This window comes from Schistocerca nitens, chromosome 3, assembly GCF_023898315.1.
Source record: "Schistocerca nitens isolate TAMUIC-IGC-003100 chromosome 3, iqSchNite1.1, whole genome shotgun sequence".
Lineage (NCBI taxonomy): Eukaryota > Metazoa > Arthropoda > Insecta > Orthoptera > Acrididae > Schistocerca > Schistocerca nitens.
The window spans coordinates 919,426,465-919,454,003 of record NC_064616.1 but is presented as its reverse complement, the minus strand read 5'-3'; the positions used below and the strand labels follow the sequence as shown (position 1 = coordinate 919,454,003).

The 27,539-nt window shown below is 39.1% G+C and overlaps 1 protein-coding gene across 1 annotated transcript in view; it reads left to right on the top strand.

The window, feature by feature from the left end:
• The window catches only part of LOC126249484 (dynein axonemal heavy chain 7-like), a 1,193,512-nt gene that overhangs the window by 143,083 nt on the left and 1,022,890 nt on the right, over window positions 1-27,539 (top strand). Inside the window, exons 6-11 of the mRNA XM_049951137.1 lie at window positions 2,777-2,942; window positions 12,748-12,902; window positions 13,001-13,108; window positions 20,255-20,367; window positions 20,494-20,645; window positions 23,957-24,132. Coding sequence (XP_049807094.1) covers window positions 2,777-2,942; window positions 12,748-12,902; window positions 13,001-13,108; window positions 20,255-20,367; window positions 20,494-20,645; window positions 23,957-24,132 — 870 coding nt within the window. The remainder of the gene's footprint in view (window positions 1-2,776; window positions 2,943-12,747; window positions 12,903-13,000; window positions 13,109-20,254; window positions 20,368-20,493; window positions 20,646-23,956; window positions 24,133-27,539) is intronic.

Here is a 27,539-nt window from a genome sequence, read left to right as displayed (position 1 = left end):
TATGAACTGTCGCAAGTCTAGCTGAGCCATGGGAAAAATCTCAGAAATGAGAAACGTTTATTTGTAGACGCTTTAAGACATTTGTTAACTATCCCACACAAACCTACTTAACACAGTACAATATTTTAGGAAACAGCATTAAGTGAGGAATCTAGAAATATACTATGGTCCCATTATAATCACTCACACAGTGTCCGCAAAGACAATATTGGACTAAATGAAGCATCCAAAAAATCTTTAAACAGTCTTCCCATGCTGCACAAGTGAATGAAAAGGGAAGATTTTCTAACATGTAGGACAACGATAAGTAATCTCTGCCTTGCACATCACAGTGGTTTACAGAGCGTGGATGTGTATGTAGAAAACGAGTACCGAGCAATGAAAGCAAACCGCCTGTATTTGCAATGCAAATATTGTAAAACTAATTGACAAAGTATCACAGAAAGTTGAATTTAGATGTTACTTTGCATCTATAATTAGGTATGCTATCGTTTTCGAGAAGTTCAGTTAACAGCCTCAATACTAAAGTTACCGAAAAAATCATTCAGATAAAGCCTACCACACATCAGAGTGAACCTTGTCGCCTGAACCCTCCAATACTAATTTTCCCTTCATATATTTATGATAGTAATATCTTTTTGTATAAGGGATATGAATTATTTGAGCAAAATCATTTTGTTAATACATGCAACACAAGAAAGTAGGAAAGCTATAAGATAACCAAACACTAACTCAAGCTGCAGACGAAATTAGGTCCGCTAAGTTGAAAGTTATGTGAGACACAGATGTGCAGATACTATTACTCACTGAAAGAATTTATGAAGAACAAGTTTATTATTTTATTGGCTTACCTCTGTTACTTATCCCACAAAGTAAATGTAGCTGTTCATTAATATACATATTAATTTAATGCAAATTCGGGTAGATTTTGCCTGTAAACAGTTGTGGTGTTGTATCGTCAGTACATATTTAATTATACAAATAGTTTGTACCTACTTTTTGGTATATTCACATTCCCATGTAAAATAACATATCATACTTTTTTCACTGCACATAAACAGTCTGTGTTATATAGAAAGACTATTCTTTTAACCAAGACTCTACCACCAGGAGGTACTGGTAGGAACAGGAATACTGTTTTGTTGTTTGTGAAGGTCGAAGGAGGGGGTGGGGCAGAAAGCAAAGGAAAGGAACTATTGCTATCAGCTGCTTCAGAACTTTATGCAGAATCAGCGGCGATAAGTGAAAATGTGAAACTTTCTGGCAGATTAAAACTGTGTGCCGGACCGAGACTCGAACTCGGGACCTTTGCTTTTCGCGGACAAGTGCTCTACCATCTGAGCTACCCAAGCACGACTCACGCCCCGTCCTCACAGCTTACTTCTGCCAGTACCTCGTCTCCTACCTTCCGAACTTTACAGAAGCTCTCCTGCGAACCTTGCAGAACTAGCACTCCTGAAAGAAAGGATATTGCGGAAAAATGGGTTAGCCACAGCCTGGGGGATGTTTCCAGAATGAGATTTTCACTCTGCAGCGGAGTGTGCCCTGATATGAAACTTCCTGGCAGATTAAAACTGTGTGCCGGACCGAGACTCGAACTCGGGACCTTTGCCTTCGAGTCTCGGTCCGGGACACAGTTTTAATCTGCCAGGAAGTTTCATATCAGCGCACACTCCGCTGCAGAGTGAAAATCTCATTCAGTGAAAATGTGTATTGGACTGGAATTCAAACCTGGGCAGTTATGTTAACCACTGCACCACCTGGACAAAGTGTTTTGCACAAATTCACAGACTATTTCAGCATGCTCCTTGACCAACGCACACTCCCACCTAGCACCAGGTATCCGCAGTTCCCGTCCATGTCCTCCTTGCTTGCTAAATTCAATTCCCACTGGAGGTCGGATGATACTGTGCATTCGCAATGAAGGTTGTGGATTCATTGCCCATTGAGGGGAATCAGTTAGATGAGTGCATGATAACTGCTCTTTTCGATATATCCGAAAGAACAGACACTACACGGAATCTGCAGCTGTGATACAAGTTATGTAAATTGAAGGAGGATGAGGGAGAAAATAAAGAAAACGGAATGAACTGTAAAAGCTGCAATGGGAGTTCGTGCAGAATCAGAGACGACGAGTGAAAATGGGTGCCATACTGGGAATATATGAATGTGTAGAGTGAAAATGGGTGCCATATTGGGAATATATGAATGCGTAGAGTCTGTTCCTTCGGACAGTTGTAGAAGAACGGATGCCACACATTCATGCACATGTATCTTGTCTTGGTGACAATCAGACAAAATGTAAAAATCTTTTTAGGATCAGTCAGTGCAATAATTACAGAATCATAAGGTAACTTATAACTTAATGATAAATTTTGCTTAAAATCCTTCCTTGTAAAGGAAGTATCTAACACAATGATCATATCTGTTGAGAAATGTATGATGTAGAAGGCCCCCTTTCCTAAGGAGGACCTTCTGATTCTTTTTAATGAATTTAAGTGGCGAAAAAACATATTTCTAGTATAATTTAGATTAGTTTTAAAAAATGAGTTGTATGTAAAAAATTAAAAGAATGTTTAATTGGTGTAAAATAAATAACAAAAAGCTGAGAATTCATTGTGTGTCTACATTACAAATCTATGAAAATATAAAACCAGCCACAGAAATTCTCTAAGAGCAACATTTAATGTATACATAAATAGAAAAATGTAATATGTCAATGAGTTTATTCTGTAATAAAATAGTCCATATAACCAAACTACTTTCAATATTGCAGGGAAATAACAGATATGCAAAAAGAATACAGAGCAAAACTTAAGCAACAAGCTGAGGAAAATGATCCAAGAAGATTCCATGGAAATGTGGATGACCCAGAATTTGTAAATTTACCTGCACCTATGAAACTTTGCATTAAGACAATAAAACAAATAAATGAGTTTAAGGTAACCAGTCCTCTTTTACAATTGGTTTTGTACACTAACTGCCTTTGTAATACCAATTGGGAATCTGGTGTGCATTATTAGATTTAGGTATTTAAATTATAGGGTCCTTACAGGATGTTAATTCACACAGTAATTAACCTTTAACAGTACTTTGTAATTGAATTGAAACGAACACAACTTTTAAGGTGCCATTTCACATGTAATGATTTATACGTAACTCAGATTATCTCTTAGTGAATCGTCACAGGCAATTAATTTTATACTATTATCTCTATAATTAACTTTCATGTTTGCTACATCCCAGTTTAATACTCTACTTCCCAATAGTGAAATATATAATGATCATATTTCTGACTATTTAACAAAAATTGTTTCACTATAACCCGAGTTTCTGACTGCTATTTAAAATAAAAGAACAAATTTCGATTAAATTGCAAATATGTGAAACACATGATGACACTGAACTTAATAGATCCTCTTAATAATTTTGTATTTACATATTACAGTAATTCAATTTTTAGGCTCATAATCCCACTAAGGACACAGAAATAATCTGCTGTTATTCTGTCTGACATGAGCAAATTAAGTAGGGTATAAATGCAGTGGAGCCATTAATTGTGTAATAAACAGACATAGTGACAACTATAAGCAGCAGTCTTGATGGCTGTAAATCTTATGACAGGGACAATACTAGTGAATAAGGAATATTCATGTCTGAAAATATATTTCTAGGATGGTAAAATAAAACGTTAAAAGTGAGAATGGATAGAAGGAAGCACTTGTTACAGTAAGTAGATAAATATGTAATGAGACAGCATAAAGACTTGTACAAAACAAAAGAAACAGTTAAATGAAAATAAATTTATGTGCTGGCAGAGACTACAGAACGACAACGAATACCTAAGATCAACCAAAGGTACAAAAAGAATCAAGTGACATCAATTTCTCTATACTAGGGTGTAAGTATTAGACAGAAGGCCTCGTATAGTCAGCTTATTTCAGCCTCTACAGCTAAGTTCAAGTAATTGGAATGTAAGGATCACTCAAAAATGCACTCAAACTCGTAGTTAGTCCTATATTTGCATTTCTGTTTTAATGTATCAGGTGCCTGCACACATTATAAAATTGATTTGACAGTAAGTAGTCAATTTTAGTTGTGGTGTATGTACAAATAGTTGATAAGTCTCTGTACAGACAGAAATTTAATTAGGCTGTTGTTTGTATTTTTATGCGTTATCTGTATGTACTGACCCCTTGAAAAGTCTATAAAAGGCTGAAATCAGATGACAGTGTAATTGTAGCCAAATAATGGAAAAATGTCATCAATTAATAATTTTCCATATTTCAAACTAATTACCAGTGGAAGAAGGTTGAGGTAAAATGATGAAATGTAAAGAGATCAAATTTTTGCCAGTCACATAAGAATTCAATGAAGTAATAGAAAGAAACAATGTATGGAAGTACAATCTGTCGCTACAAGAATGCCTCTGAATATGTCTCCCATGATTTGTAATTTCTCATTAAAATGTTAAATACATCACTGCAGGTATTCCTTCTATTTTCTTTCTGAAGTACCATAATATTACAGTCTTATTTATATATTAGGAGTTCATAATTTCACGTCTAAAGCAGTCTTTATATCTAAAGTAATCAAATTTCGAAGTGCATAAAATTTTCAATGATCTTTGCAGAGAAAGTATTGCCAACATGTCATTCCTGAGAACTAAGAGACCAACAAAAATTCACACACACAGACACACTTGCCCTACTGAGCTGCACTGATGTGACAGTGAAGCAATATATATATATATATATATATATATATATATATATATATATATATATATATATCATTGCTTCACTGTCACATCATATATACATTTTGTTAGGTCTGTAGTTCTGAGGAAGAACACTCTCTATGAGCAGACTGATGATTTCAGTCCAATTCATGCGCTAGTTGTGTATTGTATTTTATATTGTCGAATTTTATTGCTCCATGTTCATCCTATTTTGTACAATATACAGTCATGTAGGGAACTAATCGAATGTGAAGTGATATGATGGATGCAGGTTGTTTTGATGATATTATGGGTACATATTTGACATTTACATATTGTGCAACAGTTTACAAGATATGTACGTGGTATTAGGCCATGTTCTTTAAATCATATGCACGTTAGCCCCAGAAGGGAGTAGTACCCTCTATGTCAATAACAATTAAATTCACTTAGTACTTCTCAAATTGACAGTCGCGAAAATTCTCAAGGTTATAGAGAAAATTAGGCAATTTATATAATCATTCCTGAGGAGTTACTCTATGCTGCAGAATCAGTGATGGTAACATATGCCTTCAATTCGATTTTCAGATCTGAAAAACTATTTAGTGATTCACTTTCCTTTGTTAATCTATTGTAAATCTTTTTCCCATAACGTAATATTTATTTCCAACAGACGCTTGTCTTTAGTGTTTCAGTGTGAAAATTAGTTTTCCGTTTTTTTTATCATTATAAACCTCATTCACGAGGAACAAGCTTGTATTTTTAACTGTGGGTCTCTTAATGAATGTAGTGTTTTCATAAATGCAGGGTAACCCAGAACTCCACACCTACAAACTTTCAAAGGTAGTCAGTGATACCTTCTAAGTATTTTGGTATAAGGGACACAGGGTCTCTGACAATTCATTAAAAAGTAATAATGTCATTGTGATTTATTCAGAGTGTCACTCCAGTTACCATCATTTTTGTAGATATACAGTCACAGGAATGAGAAAGACTCTAATATGTAATCACCATAAGGTATAACACATCTGGTTCCTCTTTGAATGCTATGTACAGAGGGAAAAGGACTGTGACTGCGACCTGAGACGGATTAGAGGAAGTACTGAATGCAAACTTGAGAGGGAAGAGTAAGGAGACCATTATTGTTGTCGACAGTAAGTACCGTGAGTAAATGGAACAAGTTTCTTTCCAAATAAGACACAACGCATATCATCGACATTTGTACTATTATGAACTGTTTTCAGTGCAACACAGGTACAGAGATAGTAGGGGCAAGAAACCACACGAAATGCAATAACTCTACAAAGAACTGCCAGAGACTGTGGGTTCCTGATATGGAAATACTCAGAAGGTATCCTTGAAAAACCTCTGAACATTTGTCGTTGAATTTCTGTAATTCCTCCTTACCATCGCTGTAACTGGAAGCCAAATCTAAACATGAATAGCTTAGAACTATATTGGTTGGGTGTCAGTGCCACAAACCCCGATATTTTAGCACCTCGTCGATCTGGTATTCAAGGATAGTCCTGCTATTCCGCTCTCGATAGTACATACTGCAAATATTAAAGAGTTATCTTAATCAAATGAGGCAGCCAGGGAAGCGGGAGGTTAGCCACAAATAAGAAGATCGGAACTGCACTGTATTATCGAATTTAATTGAGAGTTCCATAGCCATCTTAAAATTTACAGCCTATGTTAGGAACGGACTGAAAATTATATTTGTGTTTGGCACTTATCGCTAAAGACGAAAGCACTCGAAGGACTTTGGTATTAGGCAATCGTCTTCCCTTACACATGATTAAGGATACTTCAGTTAGTCATGGTGATAGACATCTTTAGCACGCATCAGGTACTCACTACAGGGAATAACTTCACCTGCACTAACCATTTATAGAATTCAAGAACTTTAGAACAGGTATGACACTGAAAAGATAGTAATCAAATTATCACATGGGTCTTTCAACAGAGAATATATACAAGGCTCGGTGAACATTATGACACTGAAAAAATATCGGGACTTAATATTTCAGACACGCGACGAATCAACCAACTGGATAATTAAATACCGAAGACAGAGCACCATAAATTCTGGGAAGCATAAAATCATGGTCCGAAATCATTTATCCATTATGTCCAGACAGCATAATAACTCGAGCACGCTGACCTACCATCGTTCTAAAAATCGTCAAAATTAGAAATCGTACTTGCAAACATGAAGCCGAATGCAGTTTCTACTAAACAGATTACTGTAGTGCAATTATTGCGGAAAATTAACCTGTAGCTGTCCTGTCCAGGTGCTATTTAAGTCACTGTAGCAGTGTTCGAAAAGAGTAAGTACCTCGACAGTGCTGAATTGCAGTTGCAATGAACATTTTCAGTGCAGCGTCCGTTTACATATCGTGCCTCAAAGTCAGCCCACTAGCGACTAGTAGTTGTAAGCACGCTAACGCCGTAGTTGGCACCTCTTCCACTGTATGTGTGCTTCCACACTTGCTAGTCACATTAGACATACCCAATTTAGGAAATGAACGAAATCATTTGAAACGTAACAAAGGAAACTATCTCCTCAGGGTCTGTCCTATATTACCTCCTTCAGCGTACTATTAAAAGAAATAGTTCTTAACCTGAAGGGTTAACAAACTACAGAGACTATTTTATTTCCTCTCCGATGTATTGAGATACCGCATAGCGGATCAATTTGGTGATTCCCCTTCAGCATAGTCATTCCCTGAGCTTTTCAGGTAACGAAAAGGTATACCTGCTCGAAAATTGTTCTAGAAGCGTCGGAATGCTCTCTGCTTTCCCGCGCAAATATATACCCATATATATATACCTTTCGGCTGCGGTGACTATCACCACGACGAGTGGCCGCGCGGTTTGAGGCGTTAGCGTAAATTTAAGTTAGTTTAAGTAGTGTGTGTAAGTCTAGGGACCGATGACTTCAGCAGTGTTTGGTCCCTTTGGAATTGAATTTTTTTTTAACTATCGCACCTTATTACCCATAGCGACCGGGCGCCGTCACTCTGTAACGTCTCTACCTACCTAAAGTCATTTCGAATGCCCTCTTCTTTGTGAATCTAATTACAAAGTAAATAGTTTATCCTCATCACCACATGGGTGGAGTGAATTCTTCTCTCTGAATCTAGCTGAAGTCTTTATTTTATTATTATTACAAAAAAATCACTTGTCTCTTTAAATAGAATTAAAACGAAATTTAGAGGAGAATATGTTTATACATTGTTATATCACGTAGGTGTTACGTTACACCGTAAACAACACCAATAGCATGTGTGATCACCACTGACGGCAATGCGTGTCTTGCAATGTCCTCCCGATGTTCGCCATAAGATTGTTAAGCAGTTCTCGCGGAAGGGCGCTCCATTCCTCCACAAGCGCGGCTTTCAACTGCTGGATGGTTGTTGTTGTATACGAAGGTGCTGGAATACTTCTCCCCAACACATCCCATACGTGTTCAGTGAGATTTAAGTCTAGGGAATGAGCAAGCCAGTCCCTTCGCCGAATACCCTCCAGTTCCAAGGGATCCTCCACCTGCACTGTTCGATGCAGTCGCGCATTGTCATCCGCAAAAATGCAGTCAGGGCCGAATGCACCGCTGAAAAGTCGCACGTGGGAAAGGAGCGCTGTCTCACAAAACATAGACTAGTTCCATGTTCACAGATTTGGAAGTCAGAACGCCTATGCAAAATTATAGCTCACCACACTAAAAAACTAGGACCACCAAAAAGATCAGGTTGGACAGTGTTCGCTCGTGCGTTACATGTTTCCACCTACCGCATAGGAGGGTATGACTACAATTACTGCTCATACTGAATCTACTCTTTTCCGAGAAAAGAATACGACCCCATTCCCTGTTGGTCCTGTCCCTATGCTCTTCGCAACGTTGCAAACGGTTCTGCCGATGTGAGGATGTCAGCGGAACACAACGTACTAGTCGTCGGCCAAAGAGACCATCCCCATGCAGTGGTTATGTCTTTGTGGGACGCGTGATTGCGTGCCTGTTAAATGCGGTTGCAACTGCACCCGCCGTTTGACATGGATGCCTTCTTGGCTGTTTCACAATGTAGCGGAGATCTACTGCTGTAGTCGACAGTGGTAGACCACCTCCTCTCCTTCGGGCAGCACTGCCTATAGTTAGGAACAATACCAAACTCCTTTGGTACACTCATTACGTTGCGTCCTTTCTCTAGTTTCCTGATGGTTCTTCCCCATCCAGAGGTCTCCAGGACGTCTTGCGATGAAAAACATCCGCACAGTGTACCATAACTGGTCGCTGATTGGCGCACACAGTCTTTTCACGTTCCTTCAGCTGCTTTGTGTTGAGGGTCCAGTCTCATTGGGCGCTATAGTCGCGCCTACCTTGCGCTATGTGACGTCCAGCTTTATGTGCGCAGCTGGGAGACTACTGACAACATGCTCCTGCACTTTAATTTCTTTCCACCGAGCAGTTAATGCGTTACCTTACTTTATCTATGTCGTGCTTAAGTTTTGGAGAGTAGTGTATACATGGGAGGGGGAGAACTTCTGTTTGCTTTAATAGTGTTTTGCAAGACCTCTGTTTCTAACTCGTTCAGTTATTCTATGAATTAATTCTGGTATCTAAAAAAGGTTCACACAGCATTCTGCACTGCCATAAAACGCGGAACCATATTTTAGTACAGAGTGAGAAAGCAAAATAAATTTTTTACGTATTTCCTGTGACTGCAGGTTTCAAGGAATTTCATTAAATAACTTCTAAAGCTGATTTGATTTGAGGCTACTTCAGTATTTGTGATCCATCTGAAATTACCCTGAAACGAGATTCCTACAACTTTTATTTTTTGTGCTCAACCTTAGTAATAATATTGTGGAAGTATAGCGCAATTGTTTTGGTTTATTTAACTCTGTGTTTATTTTTGTTGAACCAGTCCAAAGTGCTGGGCAAAGTTTCTGTAAGTGATCCCTCAAATATTTCAACACACTTTCCACAGGTTAAGATAGCAGTATCATAAGAAAACTGAATAATATTTTGAGTATATGTATTTACTTCAGATCATTTACATACAATAGGAATAAAAAGGGCCCAAGAACAGGTCCTTATGGCACACCGTGTCTAATGACGTACTAGTCCAAACAGCGTTTATTCAACTCCTCAACTGTAGGATGAGTGGACAGCTTCACTCTTTCCTGTACTATGACTATGTAGTCATGTAGGCTCTAATTGGCAACTACACTGACGAGCCAAAACATTATGACCAACTGCTTAATAGCTTGTTTGTCCGTCTTTGCAACGAAATACATCACTATGTATCACGGATCCGAGACTTCGTTGGTAGGTTTGTGAAGGTATGTGACATTAAAAGCCTACGCACAGGTCATGAAATTCGCGTAAATAACGGACCGCTGATTTGCGTACGCGGTGGTGGCGCCCGACAGCGACTCAGGTGGGTTCCGTAGGGCTTACATCTGGCGTCTTTGGTGGCCAAGACATCGATGTGAGTTCAATATAATGCTCCTTAAACCACTGTAGCACGGTTATGGCTCCAAGATACGGAAAACTGCACTGCTGAAACATGAGATCGCCGTCGGAGAAGACATAGAACATGAACTGATGCAGGAGGTTCACAACTGTCAGCATGTCTTCGATTACTACCACAGGTCCCATGTAAGGACAGGAGACTACCTCATGTTGCATCATACTGCTCCCATCAGCCTGTGTCCGTGGCGCGCTGCACGTTTCGAGCCGCCTTTCACCTCAACGATACCGTTTGTGGAGACGATCAGTGAGCTAGTGTAGAAAAAATGTTGTTCACCAAAATGGCGGACACGTTTTCATTGATCGCAGGTCGAATCTCGATGGTTCCGTGCCCACTGCAATTCTAATTGACGATATCGTTGGGTCAACATGTGAACACTTACGGGTGGTCGGCTACGAAGTTCCATGTTCAACAGTCTTCGATGAATGGTGTGTTCCCAAATACTTGTGCGTGTACCAGCATTGTGCTCTTTCCGCAGATATGCCACAGGTCACCGTCTTTCCAACTTCACATAGCAGACAAGCCTCCACACCCCACGTTCTGTGAAGAGTCGTGGACATCCAACCATTTAGCGCCTAGCTGTAGTTTCCGTAGAAGCTCATTACAGCATCACGTCAACATTCGAGTAGCTTCACCATTTTCTAAATACTCGTTCACAGGCTCTCCCTAATAACAATGTACTCTACATCAAAGTCGCTTATCTCAATGAATTTCGCCATTTGCAGTCCATATTTTCTCTAGGATGATTCGCCGTCCGTGTCTGCGCCACTTACATACTTTTGTCACTGTGTCACGTGACCGCAACGACACCAGCCAGCATCCAGCATCGTGGTGGGCAGTAGTCATTATGTTTTGGCTTATCAGTTTATACTGATTTGGTTTGGTTACTATGAGAGTCTCTCAAAGTTTTGAAAGACGTCTGAAAGGTTGCTGGGTAGGGTGGATGAACTTGCTCTGATATTGCTCCTTACTTCACTACTAATTTTTCATTTCTTTTCGTTATCTAATCACAGTACAATATTTATATGAAATATCAAAATTCTCTTGCAGGCTGTAGTACTTATATCAGTATTACATTTGACTGATTCTGATGATGTAAATATTCAATATAGAACTATTTTCCGTAGGGAAATTGAATTTTAAATTCAGTAAAACCATGTGACCTCAAAATTCGGCCTAAGTCTTTGTTGCAAAACTAATATTTTCATTTAAAACCATTATTTTCTTCTCTGTAGATAGCACTTTGTCTTGTTTCAATGTTTTATAATTCAGTAACTAATACAATTCGAAAATGTTATTGTTGTAAGAAACATCATTGTTAGATTTTTAGAATGTAAAAATTTAAGGAATCAGTACTACTATTTTGTACAATAGCCTAGATTTTTTTGTTGATGAAAACTGTGTATTATTTCTGAGAAAATAGTTAGTTGGTGAAACATCTGAAATATAAGATTTTAATTTCTAGAATAATCTTGGCCGACTTTAACAGACAATACGAGGAAAATTGGCAAACCTATAAAGCCGCTCGTAAGCTTATCCCAATTACAGAGCCATTTACAAAATACACAGACAACATTTAATGAAAATGACCACAATTCTAAATTTGTGCAAGTATTTCCTATATCCTAGTCCTTTTTTTTGTTATTCAGTATGTAATTGATACGTATTTTTGCATTTTGAAAAATTTTCTCACACACCTCTTTAAACTGGCTCTATGAACAATACTACAGTCTCTCATTATAGGTGACTGGTTTTTCTCTGTTGCTTGAAGCTAATTAATTGAGACATATTTGGAGTGTAAGGATACTATCATGTATATAGAAGCTAGAGAAAAGTCAGTGTTTCCTGAGCTTTATGAACAGATGACTGATAGATTTTGTTAACACAATTCAAGATTCCTATTAAATGTAATAATTTGTGGCAAAACACACTTATTCCTACGTGATATAGAGCTTTCCGAATAGTGCTTGTCCAAAAAGTCTGGCGAGGTCAAAGGGGATATAGAAACAAATAAGAAGTCAGGGATGTATCTGGAGATTAATTTCGTGGATTACGATTTACTCACATTTTTAAAATAATGCAAGTGGAGCTTGCAGTAAATTATATAAATAGAATCCCCAGTCCACAAACCTAGAAAAATATGATACAGTCTAGAGGGAACCTTGTAAGTTTTCATCTCTTCTCAAATGTGGACTGAAGTATACGTAGGCATTGTTAGACCTTCTATTGGTAGTTATGTGTGTCCATGAAACATTTTTCATCAATTTAAGGAGGTAGCACTTTATGGAGCCATCAGTGTGTCGTGAAAGAGGATACAGTTCATATGCAAATTCAAGGGGAGAACTTGACCATGATTGTTAAAAAAGCAGAAATTTATACATATTTCTTAAAACATTGAATATAATATTAATATAAATGTTATATAAATAATTTTTACATGTTTATAAAGAAAGTTATTTATTTCCTATGTTTCAATGTAAATTATTTTCACAGGAAAACTTCATTTTCATCAAAGTTTTGTGTAATCCTGCTCTTACTAAAAGACACTGGAAGGAAATGTCTAATATATTGGGAACTAATATATGTCCAGATACTGGAACTACATTAAGAAAAATGATTGGATATAATTTAATGCCATATATGGATAAGTAAGTTAGTTTCTCAAGATTAGTTATTTGACATGTATAATAACTCAGCTTATGTGGGTGAAACACTATTCGTATAATGATGGAACAATTTTTATTAGGTTTGAGATCATCAGCACAGGTGCCACTAAAGAGTTAACTTTGAAAAAGGCTCTTGAGAAGATGGTGACTGAATGGGCAAACGTTACATTTTCCTTGGAAACTTCACAGTAGGTGCAATATGTCACATAAAAAAAACTCTAAATTTTTCCCCAAATATTTACCTCTCACAAAGTGTAAAATTTCAGGTAAATGTAAAAGTTACTAACTTAAAATTATGTTGTTACTACTTACATATTTTGTAGTTTTCCTCATCAATCTTGTATTCATTATGCTACAATTCATCCCCATTTTTGAAGAATTTTAAAATTTATTAATGCATGACTGCCTGTATACAGTTTTCCAAGTTCTTAGTGCTGTCTGTGGTACTAAAACCTTTCCTGAAGCCTCTTTCATATAGATTAATAGTGTGGTAAAATCTTCATTTTTCATATACCTATTGAAATTTCATGTACTTAATGAATACAGTCAAAACAATTCTTATTGAAGATGGCATAGTCACATAACTGCAACAGTTCTTGATGAAATACAGACCTCCTTAAACATAAATGATACCTTTGAAAAATAGTACTGGTAAGGACCACACTGGAGTGGGAGAACTGAAGGGTAAATAAAATAAGACAGCTTTGTACCTATAGATTCGATTTAGCAGAAAAGTGGTTTAGTAAGAATGTAGTAATGTAGTACTGTATAACAGCTACCACTGATTTTCCCTCTTCAGCAAGTTGTTGTTGTTGTGGTCTTCAGTCCTGAGACTGGTTTGATGCAGCTCTCCATGCTACTCTATCCTGTGCAAGCTTCTTCATCTCCCAGTACCTACTGCAACCTACATCCTTCTGAATCTGCTTCGTGTATTGATCTCTTGGTCTCCCTCTACGATTTTTACCCTCCACGCTGCCCTCCAATGCTAAATTTGTGATCCCTTGATGCCTCAAAACATGTCCTACCAACCGATCCCTTCTTCTAGTCAAGTTGTGCCACAAACTTCTCTTCTCCCCAATCCTATTCAATACCTCCTCATTAGTTACGTGATCTACCCACCTTATCTTCAGCATTCTTCTGTAGCACCACATTTCGAAAGCTTCTATTCTCTTCTTGTCCAAACTAGTTATCGTCCATGTCTCACTTCCATACATGGCTACACTCCATACAAATACTTTCAGAAACGACTTCCTGACACCTAAATCTATACTCGATGTTAACAAATTTCTCTTCTTGAGAAACGCTTTCCTTGCCATTGCCAGTCTACATTTTATATCCTCTCTACTTCGACCATCATCGGTTATTTTACTCCCTAAATAGCAAAACTCCTTTACTACTTTAAGTGTCTCATTTCCTAATCTAATTCCCTCAGCATCACCCGACTTAATTTGACTACATTCCATTATCCTCGTTTTGCTTTTGTTGATGTTCATCTTATATCCTCCTTTCAAGACACTGTCCATTCCATTCAACTGCTGTTCCAAGTCCTTTGCTGTCTCTGACAGAATTACAATGTCATCGGCGAACCTCAAAGTTTTTACTTCTTCTCCATGAATTTTAATACCTACTCCGAATTTTTCTTTTGTTTCCTTTACTGCTTGCTCAATATACAGATTGAATAACATCGGGGATAGGCTACAACCCTGTCTCACTCCTTTCCCAACCACTGCTTCCCTTTCATGCCCCTCGACTCTTATAACTGCCATCTGGTTTCTGTACAAATTGTAAATAGCCTTTCGCTCCCTGTATTTTACCCCTGCCACCTTCAGAATTTGAAAGAGAGTATTCCAGTCAACATTGTCAAAAGCTTTCTCTAAGTCTACAAATGCTAGAAACGTAGGTTTGCCTTTTCTTAATCTTTCTTCCAAGATAAGTCGTAAGGTCAGTATTGCCTCACGTGTTCCAACATTCCTACGGAATCCAAACTGATCTTCCCCGAGGTCAGCTTCTACCAGTTTTTCCATTCGTCTGTAAAGAATTCGCGTTAGTATTTTGCAGCTGTGACTTATTAAACTGATAGTTCGGTAATTTTCACATCTGTCAACACCTGCTTTCTTTGGGATTGGAATTATTATATTCTTCTTGAAGTCTGAGGGTATTTCGCCTGTCTCATACATCGTGCTCACCAGATGGTAGAGTTTTGTCATGACTGGCTCTCCCGAGGCCATCAGTAGTTCTAGTGGAATGTTGTCTACTCCCGGGGCCTTGTTTCGACTCAGGTCTTTCAGTGCTCTGTCAAACTCTTCACGCAGTATCTTATCTCCCATTTCGTCTTCATCTACATCCTCTTCCATTTCCATAATATTGTCCTCAAGTACATCTCCCTTGTATAAACCCTGTATATACTCCTTCCACCTTTCTACCTTCCCTTCTTTGCTTAGAACTGGGTTTCCATCTGAGCTCTTGATATTCATACAAGTGGTTCTCTTCTCTCCAAAGGTCTCTTTAATTTTCCTGTAGGCAGTATCTATCTTACCCCTAGTGAAACAAGCCTCTACATCCTTACATTTGTCCTCTAGCCATCCCTGCTTAGCCATTTTGCACATCCTGTCGATCTCATTTTTGAGACGTTTGTATTCCTTTTTGCCTGCTTCATTTACTGCATTTTTATATTTTCTCCTTTCATCAATTAAATTCAATATTTCTTCTGTTACCCAAGGATTTCTATTAGCCCTCGTCTTTTTACCTACTTGATCGTCTGCTGCCTTCACCACTTCATCCCTCAGAGCTACCCATTCTTCTTCTACTGTATTTCTTTCCCCCATTCCTGTCAATTGTTCCCTTATGCTCTTCCTGAAACTCTCTACAACCTCTGGTTCTTTCAGTTTATCCAGGTCCCATCTCCTTAAATTCCCACCTTTTTGCAGTTTCTTCAGTTTCAATCTGCAGTTCATAACCAATAGATTGTGGTCAGAATCCACATCTGCCCCAGGAAATGTCTTACAATTTAAAACCTGGTTCCTAAATCTCTGTCTTACCATTATATAATCTATCTGAAACCTGTCAGTATCTCCTGGCTTCTTCCATGTATACAGCCTCCTTTCATGATTCTTGAACCAAGTGTTAGCTATGATTAAGTTATGCTCTGTGCAAAATTCTACAAGGCGGCTTCCTCTTTCATTCCTTCCCCCCAATCCATATTCACCTACTATGTTTCCTTCTCTCCCTTTTCCTACTGACGAATTCCAGTCACCCATGACTATTAAATTTTCGTCTCCCTTCACTACCTGAATAATTTCTTTTATCTCGTCATACATTTCATCTATTTCTTCATCATCTGCAGAGCTAGTTGGCATATAAACTTGTACTACTGTAGTAGGCATGGGCTTTGTGTCTATCTCGGCCACAATAATGCGTTCACTATGCTGTTTGTAGTAGCTAACCCGCACTCCTATTTTTTTATTCATTATTAAACCTACTCCTGCATTACCCCTATTTGATTTTGTATTTGTAACCCTGTAATCACTTGACCAAAAGTCTTGTTCCTCCTGCCACCGAACTTCACTAATTCCCACTATATCTAACTTTAACCTATCCATTTCCCTTTTTAAATTTTCTAACCTACCTGCCCGATTAAGTGATCTGACATTCCACGCTCCGATCCGTAGAACGCCAGTTTTCTTTCTGCTGATAACGACGTCCTCTTGAGTAGTCCCCGCCCGGAGATCCGAATGGGGGACTATTTTACCTCCGGAATATTTTACCCAAGAGGACGCCATCATCACTTAATCATACAGTAGAGCTGCATGTCCTCGGGAAAAATTACGGCTGTAGTTTCCCCTTGCTTTCAGCCGTTCGCAGTACCAGCACAGCAAGGCCGTTTTGGTTAATGTTACAAGGCCAGATCAGTCAATCATCCAGACTGTTGCCCCTGCAACTACTGAAAAGGCTGCTGCCCCTCTTCAGGAACCACATGTTTGTCTGGCCTCTCAACAGATACCCCTCCGTTGTGGTTGCACCTACGGTACGGCCATCTGTATCTCTAGGTGCTACAGTCTGGAGCCGAGTGGCCGCTACGGTCGCAGGTTCGAATCCTGCCTCGGGCATGGATGTGTGTGATGTCCTTAGGTTAGTTAGGTTTAATTAGTTCTAAGTTCTAGGCGACTGATGTCCTCAGAAGTTAAGTCGCATAGTGCTCAGAGCCATTTGAACCAAGTTGTTGTTGTTGTTGTTACGATTTTCAATCCAAATATTGGTTTGAAGCAGCTTCCACACTTCTCTATACTGTGAAAGCCTCTTCAACTCTCAGTAAATACTGCGACCTACATCCATTTGAATATGCTTATGGTACTCATCTTGTGATTCTTCTAGAACGTTTTTGCCCCTCGCAGATCCCTACAGTACGAAATTGATGATTCCTTGATGTCTCAGAATGTGTACTATCAATCGATCTCTCAAATTCTGCCACAAATTTATCACTGCTTTCAGGTCACTTCCCATTCTGTTTCAGTGCTCTTAAGTCCTTTGCTGTCTCAAAATGTTTATATCTTCTCAAAATCTTTCTTTGGTTTCATTTACTGCTTCCTCAATGTACAGTCTGAATAACATCGTTGACAGGCTACAACCCTGTGGCTGGCTCTGAGCACTATGGGACTTAACAGCTGTGGTCATCAGTCCCCTAGAACTTAGAACTACTTAAACCTAACTAACCTAAGGACATCACACACATCCATGCCCGAGGCAGGATTCGAACCTGCGACCGTAGCAATCGCGCGGTTCGGGACTGCGCGCCTAGAACCGCGAGACCACCGCGGCCTACAACCTTGTCTCACTCCCTTCTCAACTGCTGCTTCTCTTTCATGCCACTTAACTGCTACAAGTGCAGTCTGGTATTTGTAAAAGTAGAAGATAACTTTTCACTCCCTATATTTTACCCCTGCTACCTTCAGAATTTTAAAGAATGTATTCCAGTCGACACTCTCAAAAGTTTTCTCTAAACGTAGGTTTTCCTACCTTTAACCTATCTCCTAGGATAAACCATAGTGTTATTACTGCCTCGCATGCTCCTAAATTTTTCCACACTGCAAACAAATATTCACCGTCTTCGGCTTCTAGAAGTTTCTCCAGTCTTCTGTAAAAAGTCAGAGTTTTCCCGCTAGAGTCATTAAACTGATAGTACGATATTCACACCTGTCAGCGTCTGCTTACTTTGTAATCGCTGTTACTACGTTCTGGTTGAAGTATATGGATATTTCTTGTGTCTCATAAACATTGAACAGCAGGTGGAAGAGTTCTGTCAGGTCTAGCTCTCACAAGGATTTCAGTAGTTCTAACGGAACGTCATCTTCTCCACGGCCTTGTCACCGCTTGGACCTTTCAGTGCCCTGTCAAATTCTTCCTGCAGTTTTGTATGTCCCATCTCATCTTCATCTTCTTCCTCTTCCATTTCTGTTATACTATCTACAAGATCATTTCTCTTGTATAGATCCTCTATGTATCATCTTTAAGTTTTCTACGGCACTGCTTCAAATTTCTAACATTTCCTTTCAGTATTCTTTGCATTTCTGTTCCTTTCCACCTGACTGGTAACACTGCATCCTACCACAGAAATTCAACTAAAATAACCTTTAAATTCAGCACTCCACATCCTCTCGTACATTGACAACTTCTGTATTAATTTTTTGTTTTACGTATCCCACGCTGTTTTGAGGCCCAACTGGCCCAATTGGGTGCTTGTGGTACCCATCTGAGAGGTGCGCAAATGAGAAATTTTCAAATGATTTACCAAAAGCCCAAAGCAAGACGAATAATGTCTGAGGGAGAGTCGGGAGAGGAACATTGCTGGGTCCATCTCTTGTGTAGGAAGACGTCTCGAATCGGCCCTGTCTACTCCAGCACCCATATCCTTTACCAACATCTGTTGCAATTTACGAACTCCAGTATAATATTAATTTTGTAAGCTGCTTTGAACTAATGAGTAATTTATAAAACTTTTCATTGTTACACAGATTTTCGTTTTCTAATTTTACCTCTAATTTTCTCTTTCTTACCAACTTCATCATAGAGATTGTCCGTTGACTTCTTTTGCATATCGATTAGAAAACGGATGAGCATTTCACATGGCAACCCATATTGCCATCTCCATTCATCAGTCTAGACGACTGAGATGAACTGTTTCTATGCTCTCTAATGCGCAATTTTTTCTCTGCATCTACAGTTTCCACCCTAGTTTCGAAAAAAAGTATTTCTTTCTGCAGCTTACAAGCATTATTTCATGCCATGTGCAATCCTATAAAACATATGGTACTGGTTCTGCCGCTTTCAGTCTCGGCTGGATTCTTTTGTATTAACCAATTGAAACACTTTTTTTTCTTTCGTTCGCAAAACGTTGTTATTGTTGTACCACTTAAGTTTCGGGTTATAAGGCTATTTTCTAATATGCTGCTGATTCCCAAGATGGCCATCAAGCAAAAGTAAACACATATCATCTTTATAATCTATTAGTTCTTAAATCAAACTATTAAAGTTTTCTCTGTTGACTATTTTACACAGTCACATTTGTACAATACACCCATAACAGTGAGCTAGGTTAATATTTTTAGTTGACGCCCTTATTGGTCTTTCCAGTAGTTTTAAATGACGTTCATATATTGTGTATTTGTTCCCAAGAAAAGAATTCCGTATGCAATGGTGCAGATCTTCTACAGTGTCCCTTTAGACTATATTCTGACATTTGTGGTTGAACAACATCTCGTAATGGTTGTTGTATGGATTTTATGGCGGGATTAATGACCCTGCTATTAGTATGTTTTGAAAATAAAAGATGTAATTTATCAAATAAAAGTAAATAATTTGCTGCTAACTAAATCAAAATTATTTCATAACAAACGTCAGCTTTCTAAATCTCTTACAGTCTCTTCTTCGTCTTACTAACGTTTCCAGCTGCTGAGATTGTTGGTACTTGAAATCCATATCACCACAGGTATTCAGTTTGGATGTTATTTTGATAGTTCATCTACTACCTTGGAAATATTGCACGTATAATTGGCTGAGAGCAATGTGGAAAAAATACCTTTCCTCAGGTGCTGGTGACCCGCAACAGCATTCTGTATGTCCTAAGAATGGTGAACCAAGGTATAAAAACTATATTCCATCAAGTCCAAAAGCTTACGGCCTCCTGTGTTGGTAAGAATGTCCTCCTCCTCTAGTGGTGCTTCAGAAACCTGTAGGTAGACGTATGTTGACCATTTAAGTCCTTCTGTATCCTACACCTACCACAGAATTATTTTTGTACTGCTACTGTAAACATACCAGTAAGTGAAATTTTCTTTCAGGCCTCATAATCTTGAAATAATATCAAATTTTTGTGATGTCCAAGCTCTCATAGATGATCATATTGTCAGAACACTGGCAATGAGAGGGTCTGCATTTGCCAAGACATATGAAAGTGAGTATCAAATGCCATCTCTGGTGAATAAACTGCTATGGTACATTTCTGGCTTTTAACTAAGCGTTTAGGTCGTAACTATCTAGATCTTATTATTTAATCTGTGCAGTTTTCACTCTTTCACAGGTGAGATGATAAACTGGTATGAAAATCTGAAGAGCCTTAACGTTCTGATAGAGAACTGGAGAATTATTCAAGAAGCTTGGATATATTATTATGGTATATTTTCCTCTGATGACATAACAGCTCAAATACCAGAAGAAAACAAACTATTCAAGGTACTGAACTCTTTTTGTTGTACTACGAAACTGTGTAGTGTAATTCTTTCTGTCATTCCTTTATTCATTCACTTTATTGTGCTTTGCAAACTGTAATATGAAGAAGAACCTTCAGTACTTCTCAGAACAAATCACCGCAGGTTAATAAAGATATTTCATTCGTAAACCAAAGATAACACCGAATGACCTTATATTAAATGTGTTCAGGCTGTAACATCAAAACTTCAATAATTCATTTAGGATGCAGAAGGAATATCTCTCTTTAATCAGAACAGCTGTTTTATCAGTAAGTGCTTTTCCTTACTACAGTAAGAGTAAACTGTTCTTCCTTGAAGTATTTTGTTAAGTACAGAAATTAATTTGCCTGGTTCCGGGTCTTTCACTGATGTTGATGGTGTCTGTTATCAATAACTTAAGGAATGACCATTTGCCCCAGGATGTCTCAACAGTGAAAAAACAACTGCATATTCTTTTAAATGTTTAAAACACAGGAATGTCAGCATCAGCTCGCATCGGGATGATATTATTTTGCAATTAACTTCTATTGGTAACAAAACATTAGGATTAGATTGATATATTATCACTGTGATGTTACCATATATTCAATGAAACAGTGTTAATTAATAACTAAAGTCTTCCATACCTAGAAATTAAGGTGCTGAAGTGTAGGGTAAATTCCTTATCTGTGGCGTACTCTGCTGTGGCACATATTAGTGCTATCAGCATCTGCACTATGAGATAATTAAGGTTCTTTAGGGGGAAAAGTAATGTTCTACCATTACTGCTTCCAACTGTTAGAATTGTTGCGGTATTGATGATCTGTTAATACAGATAGGCCTACCATATATCATAATGTAATGGTGTAGGATGTATGAATCCTACAGCTAAGGTGTAGCCAAACAACGATGGAGGCACGAGAGGACTATTTTGCAGTAAAAAAAACATGTATTGGCACTTCTCTCACTTCTCAAGCCGTATTCCATGTTAGGAATGTATTGGAATCCATTTCCATCACCTCATAAAATTATTTTCACATTGAATTACTTAATCTGCCTCCATGGCCGAGGTCTCTAACACACGCTTGTGTGATGAAGTGAGGGCATGTTGATGGTGATTCGTCCGTTGGATGGGGAGTGGTGTTGGTACAGGGTGTCCAGAAAAGGGCTCTCTGATTTCAAAATTAAATATCTCGAAAACAAAGATCGATAGAGGAATGCAGTAAACGGTATGTTTATTCTGAAAGCTGTAAGAAGTTTATACAGCAGTTTGAAATAATAGTTACAAAAGCTGCTAACAGATGGCGCTGTACGCTGTACAGTGTACATAAGTGAAATAATCGTATGAAAACAATCTTTGCAAACAATCACATCACAATGTTATCAAAATTTTCACCATTGGCACTACAGAGGTGGCGCAAACGAAGAATGAAATTCGCCATCACATTTCGTAGTGTCTCAACCGAAATGGATTCACATGCCACAGAGATCGCCGATTCAAGCTCGTCCAGCGTGGCGGGATGCTTCGGGTAGACCATGTCTTTCACTGTGCCCCACAAAAAAAAAGTCACAGGGAGTCCAATCCGGTGAATATGGAGGCCAATCCATGCCTGCACCAGTAAATTTGGGATATTCCAAAGCAATGACTCGATTCCCGAAGTATTCCTCAAGAAAGCGAAACACTTGTTCGGTCCGATGTGGTCGGGCTCCATCTTGCATAAACCATTCAGTACCTGGTCGATCCTCTAACGCTTGCTGTGTGGCGACAAATTGTTCCAAAATTGCAACATAACGTGCACTAGTGACCGTTTCTCGAATGAAAAAAGGGCCAATAATGCCTCTGCTGCATACTGCAGCCCACACAGTAACTTTAGGAGAATACAGGGGTTTCGCTTCATACCAATATGACTTTTCGGAACCCCAAAATCGCCACTTCTGCTTATTCACGTATCCATTCAGGTGGAAGTATGCTTCATCTGTAAACCAGATGCAGCCAACATCAAATCCTTCACTATCAATCATTGTGAGCATCTGATTAGCAACGGCAACCCTTTGTTGCACAGCTCGTACGGGTATGGCCTGGTGCGTTTGAATTTCGAATGGAAACACGTGTAGGCTCTTTCTCAGTATTTTCTGCGTGCTGGAACGCTTCAAACCAGTCTCAGATGCAATTCTACGGACGGATGACATTGGATTTCGCTGAATAATTCCAGAAACTGTGGCAATATTCTCAGGCGTAACTGCGGTTTGCTTGCGGCCAACATGCCCCACTAGATCGTCAGTTACGCTGCCTGTTCGTTGAAATTTTGCGGACATTGGATTTCGCTGAATAATTCCAGAAACTGTGGCGATATTCTCAGGCGTAACTGCGGTTTGCTTGCGGCCAACATGCCCCACTAGATCGTCAGTTACGCTGCCTGTTCGTTGAAATTTTGCGAAGAGCGTACGAATGGTTTTCGCATCGGGTCCTTTTGGAACATTAAATCGCGCTTGAAAACTTCGCCTTGTTGCCGTAGGACTCTCTTCTAACCTGCGGTACTCTAGCACCAGAAAAACGCGTTGTTCAATGGAGTACATGGTTTTAATCTCTTCCTTCGGTACGCTAACCTCCTTTCACGTTTCAATAGTGGAACTGATCGCTCTGGGCTTCGGATCACTATTTATACTAGGCATTACGTATGGCGATTACAGCGCCATCTGTTAGCAGCTTTTGTAACTATTATTTCAAACTGCTGTATAAACTTCTTACAGCTTTCACAATAAACATACCGTTTACTGCATTCCTCTATCGATATTTGTTTTCGAGATATTTAATTTTGAAGTCAGGGAGTCCTTTTCTGGACACCCTGTATGTTCCTATGGGACCAAACTGCTGAGGTTATCGGTATTAGACTTATACACTATTTAATCTAACTTGAACTAGCTTACGCTAAGGAGAACACATGCACCCATACCCTAGGGAGGACTCGAACTTCCGACGGGGGTAGTAGCGCGAACCGTGACAAGACTCCTTAGACCGCACGGCACCCAAGCGTGGCTTGGATCGGGACGTTAAGCTTGGCGGCTCCTTTGGTGGTATTAGCGAGGAGTAGGCTATGTGCCGACACCCAGTTTCACACTCTCCCTTCTTTCATCTTCATCATAAAACACAGACATTACACAACGTTCTGACACACACGCAACACATATATGTAGTATTACAAATATTGTAATGGAGCATGTTGCTAATAAATATACAAAACCAATTTATTGAGTTACTTTTGTTTGATTTTTGTTTTGTTGTTTGCCTGTAATATAATAAGATCAAATTTTCAGGAAATAGACTGCAGCTACAATACGCTGTTAGAGCTCATTAAGTGCAGTCCTTTGGTAATAAGAATGACAGATAATGAACAAATGGTGAAGCTTGTGGAAAGGGTGTGTCCTACAATAGAAATTCTTTGCAAAGGAATAGATACCTATCTTGAAAGAGTGCGGCTATATTTTCCTAGGTATAGTATGCAGTAAATTTTTATTTTTTAAATTTTTTATTAGTATTATTGATATTTACATGTCTTTTTGTTTTTTAGACGTAAGAGAAAAATTTTATCTGTCCATCTTGTATAGAGTCCTTATATGCATATCAGCTGATGGTCTGATATCAAGCTAAAAAGTGTTTATGTGCCAAGTATTACTACAATTAATCTTGAAGGACAGTGTCAGTTCTGTAGCGTCAGCCTAGTAGTATTAGGTTCCCATGATGGCTGAAATATTTTTTTTATATTCATTAAAATTTTTGCAATCATATCAACATTTATCCATCACAAACTGTAAAAGGTCTTGCGGAGTAAAAACGCAGATGTAGAATAGTTGATGTAAGACGCAATGATTACGAAATTCGTCGTAAGACCTAATTCATGTATACTGATTTATTTTCCCTGTTATTTGTTTTAAACATTTCAACTTAATGCAGAATTAGGTCCTTCAGAGAGGCCATAATCAGTTCTTCCTTACATCCTTCAACTGAGTCAGTGATCACGCTGTCTTCACTCTAATGGCTTTATTGTCTACAAAAAATTAATCCTTATTTATTTAATGTGGACAAAGAGTCACTCACGCTTAAACCACAATGAAGTGGTGAACAAAACAGCAATACCGAATGTTTAAAATGTGGAAGACAATTCCTGCAGCTACTGTCTCCATATACCAAGAGAATTAGTCAGCTATTGGCTATCTACACATTTCAAAGCTTCACAAGCTGACTGAGGAAGGCATAATGCAATTTCGTCCAAATAATTTGAACATTATGATACTTTGGGCTTTAGCTGTTGCAAGTGTCAAATAAAAATGGCGGGCGCTAAAGCACTGCCAAAAGGTAAATACAGAAATCTGAATAGACCAATATGCTTACTTATTACAAAACACTGATGTGACTGCCTGTTTAAGGGAATCTTCAGATAGACATCTTCCAAACCTATCTTTGAAAAATATCTTGTCAGTACCTAGTCTGTCTATGGGTTCCTCTGGCCTGGGTAATAGGTAAGAATCCACAATGGTCTGTTGCATAACAGTATGCCATGTCTACCACGGAGAGATGCTTGATAAGCAGTAGTTAGACATAGGGAAACAAAAACGAGGGTTTATTACGACTACAGTAGAGACATTTAATAACAAACGAAAATCTCCTCTCAATAAAAATAATATAACTTCTCAGACACTAACAGGCATACGTCTGGAACACACAGTGAATAAACATAGTGGGACGTGAAGTCTGTGCCACTGATAGTCCCTAACGACGGTGATTGGGCGTTCGGCGTAGTTGGCCAACAGGCACGTTACCAGATATCACTGGGGAATCGTTGATGCAGCTACGGTGGCTTTCGACCGGGTTGTGACTGGTGCGCTGCTAAGAGCTGGAGCATGAGCTGGCCCAGAGCTTCGGTGGAGCGAAGAGCCGACGTATTGGCTTGTACCGCCCTATGTAGCTGGGTCGCGGTGGAATTCGTGCCGATTCAGTTTCCCACATGTCGAACGGAGGAGGAAATAGGTCCCTGGCACGAAGGACCTCTGGTGGCGCTCGTTCTGCCATCTGTCGTCCTTGTCGAAATCGACGCAGTCTGAGGACGCAACGCCTCGTGCATATGCAACCCTTGGCGCTTCAGTGTCTGAGGGGTTGCCGATAGCAACAGGCGCAGTGAACTAAAAATATGCACAAATACGTAACCTGCTGTCCGGTTTGATTATTATGATTAAGACGAAACGCAGTGGCTTGCTGTAATTGGTTGCACGACCCCTTGTTCATGTCACTGTTGAAATTCTTTTGCTACTTTGTCCCTAATAGCATCTGGGACTGATCGTACCCGAAAGAATTTCGGTTCTTCATTAGCTCTCAGAGGAAAATGAGCTACAAAATGATTGGCCTTACCTAACGAGTCTTGGAAGATATCCTGAAATTCACTGCACAGTTTAGATATACTGTCGTCAGAACAAATGTGTTGACAGACCAAACATTGTCCTGAATTTGCAAACCAATCTAGTCAAAGACGTCCATGACAAAAATATTTCGACTGTCTTTTGCGCAAAGCACCACAAATGACACTGTGTTCCTTACTTCCTTAAAAGTGACAGGGAAACTACACCCGCCGAGAACCGAAATATCACCTCCGTTGTAAGTGGAAAGCACAGTTAGTGATTTTTAAAGTTTTGACTGACCTAATGGGTCGTATATACATCTTTCAAACAGAGTGACTGTTGCTCTTGTGTCTAGTTGCATACGCACATATTGCCGACAAATCTTCAAAGACCCGAATATATTGTTACCGTTTCTTGTGATTGAAGACAACTCTCTGACATTGTGACTGACTTCACTAATGGCCTGGAAACAGACATAGACTTAACACTGTTCGCCTCAGAACCCCGTTCTGACACAATTACATTCAAGCCGTTACCTTGGTTTTTGAAAGAACGAAAAAAATTGTTCAAATGGCTCTAAGCACTATGGGACTTAACAGCTGAGGTCATCACGCCCCTAGATTTAGAACTACTTAAACCTAACTAACCTAAGGACATCACACACATTCATGCCCGAGGCAGGATTCGAACCCGCGACCGTAGCGGTCTCGCGGCTCCAGACTGAAGCGCCTAGAACCGCTCGGCCACAGCGGCCGGCTTGACATCGCTTCTTGGACCATTTCCTTGTCAGTGCAGTCCTCTTACTGTACGTTTAATTCTTGGGACTTAGGTGCGTACGCAGGTCTAGATTGCTGCAGCGCGGTCTGGGTGGCAGGAAGCGATGCCGTTATGTTTGACTGAAACTCCAAGAGTCTTTTCATCTGTTGTGCCTGAAAATGAGCTACTTGTGTAAATGACATTTCTGGCTTAGCCATGGGGTACACAGATTCATAAGACCCAAGCAATGAGTAATTCTAAGTAAAAACGAAAGCGGAGCATTGTACAAAAACCAATTACGCTATATACACTGGAATTTTGCCGTAATTATGTAAACAAGAACACTGTGATATACTCAAATACCGGTGGGCAATGGCCGCATGTGAAACAATCACAAAATTTCTCAAATTACACAGCACTTTCAAAATCTTTTTTCTCCTTGTCGCCAGATGTTATGGATCTCAAGGTCGGCGCAAAACAATATGTGTCCGAGTGGTAGACATGCGTACAAAATACAGTTCTGTTCAGGAAGGTTCACGGGATCTGTAGCTTAACTCGAACATGGAATGAATAAACAAGCGTCACTGTGCAATACATATATCGGAATACTCAGCTTATGCATTGAAGATATGCACGTGTTGCATTAAAATGTCCTTTGCCTACTAACAGCGTTGATATACACTACTGTAAGTCTCTCTATAATAGTTCTGTTGCGCTTGACTGAAGTTAGATGCACGAAACTAACTGTTCA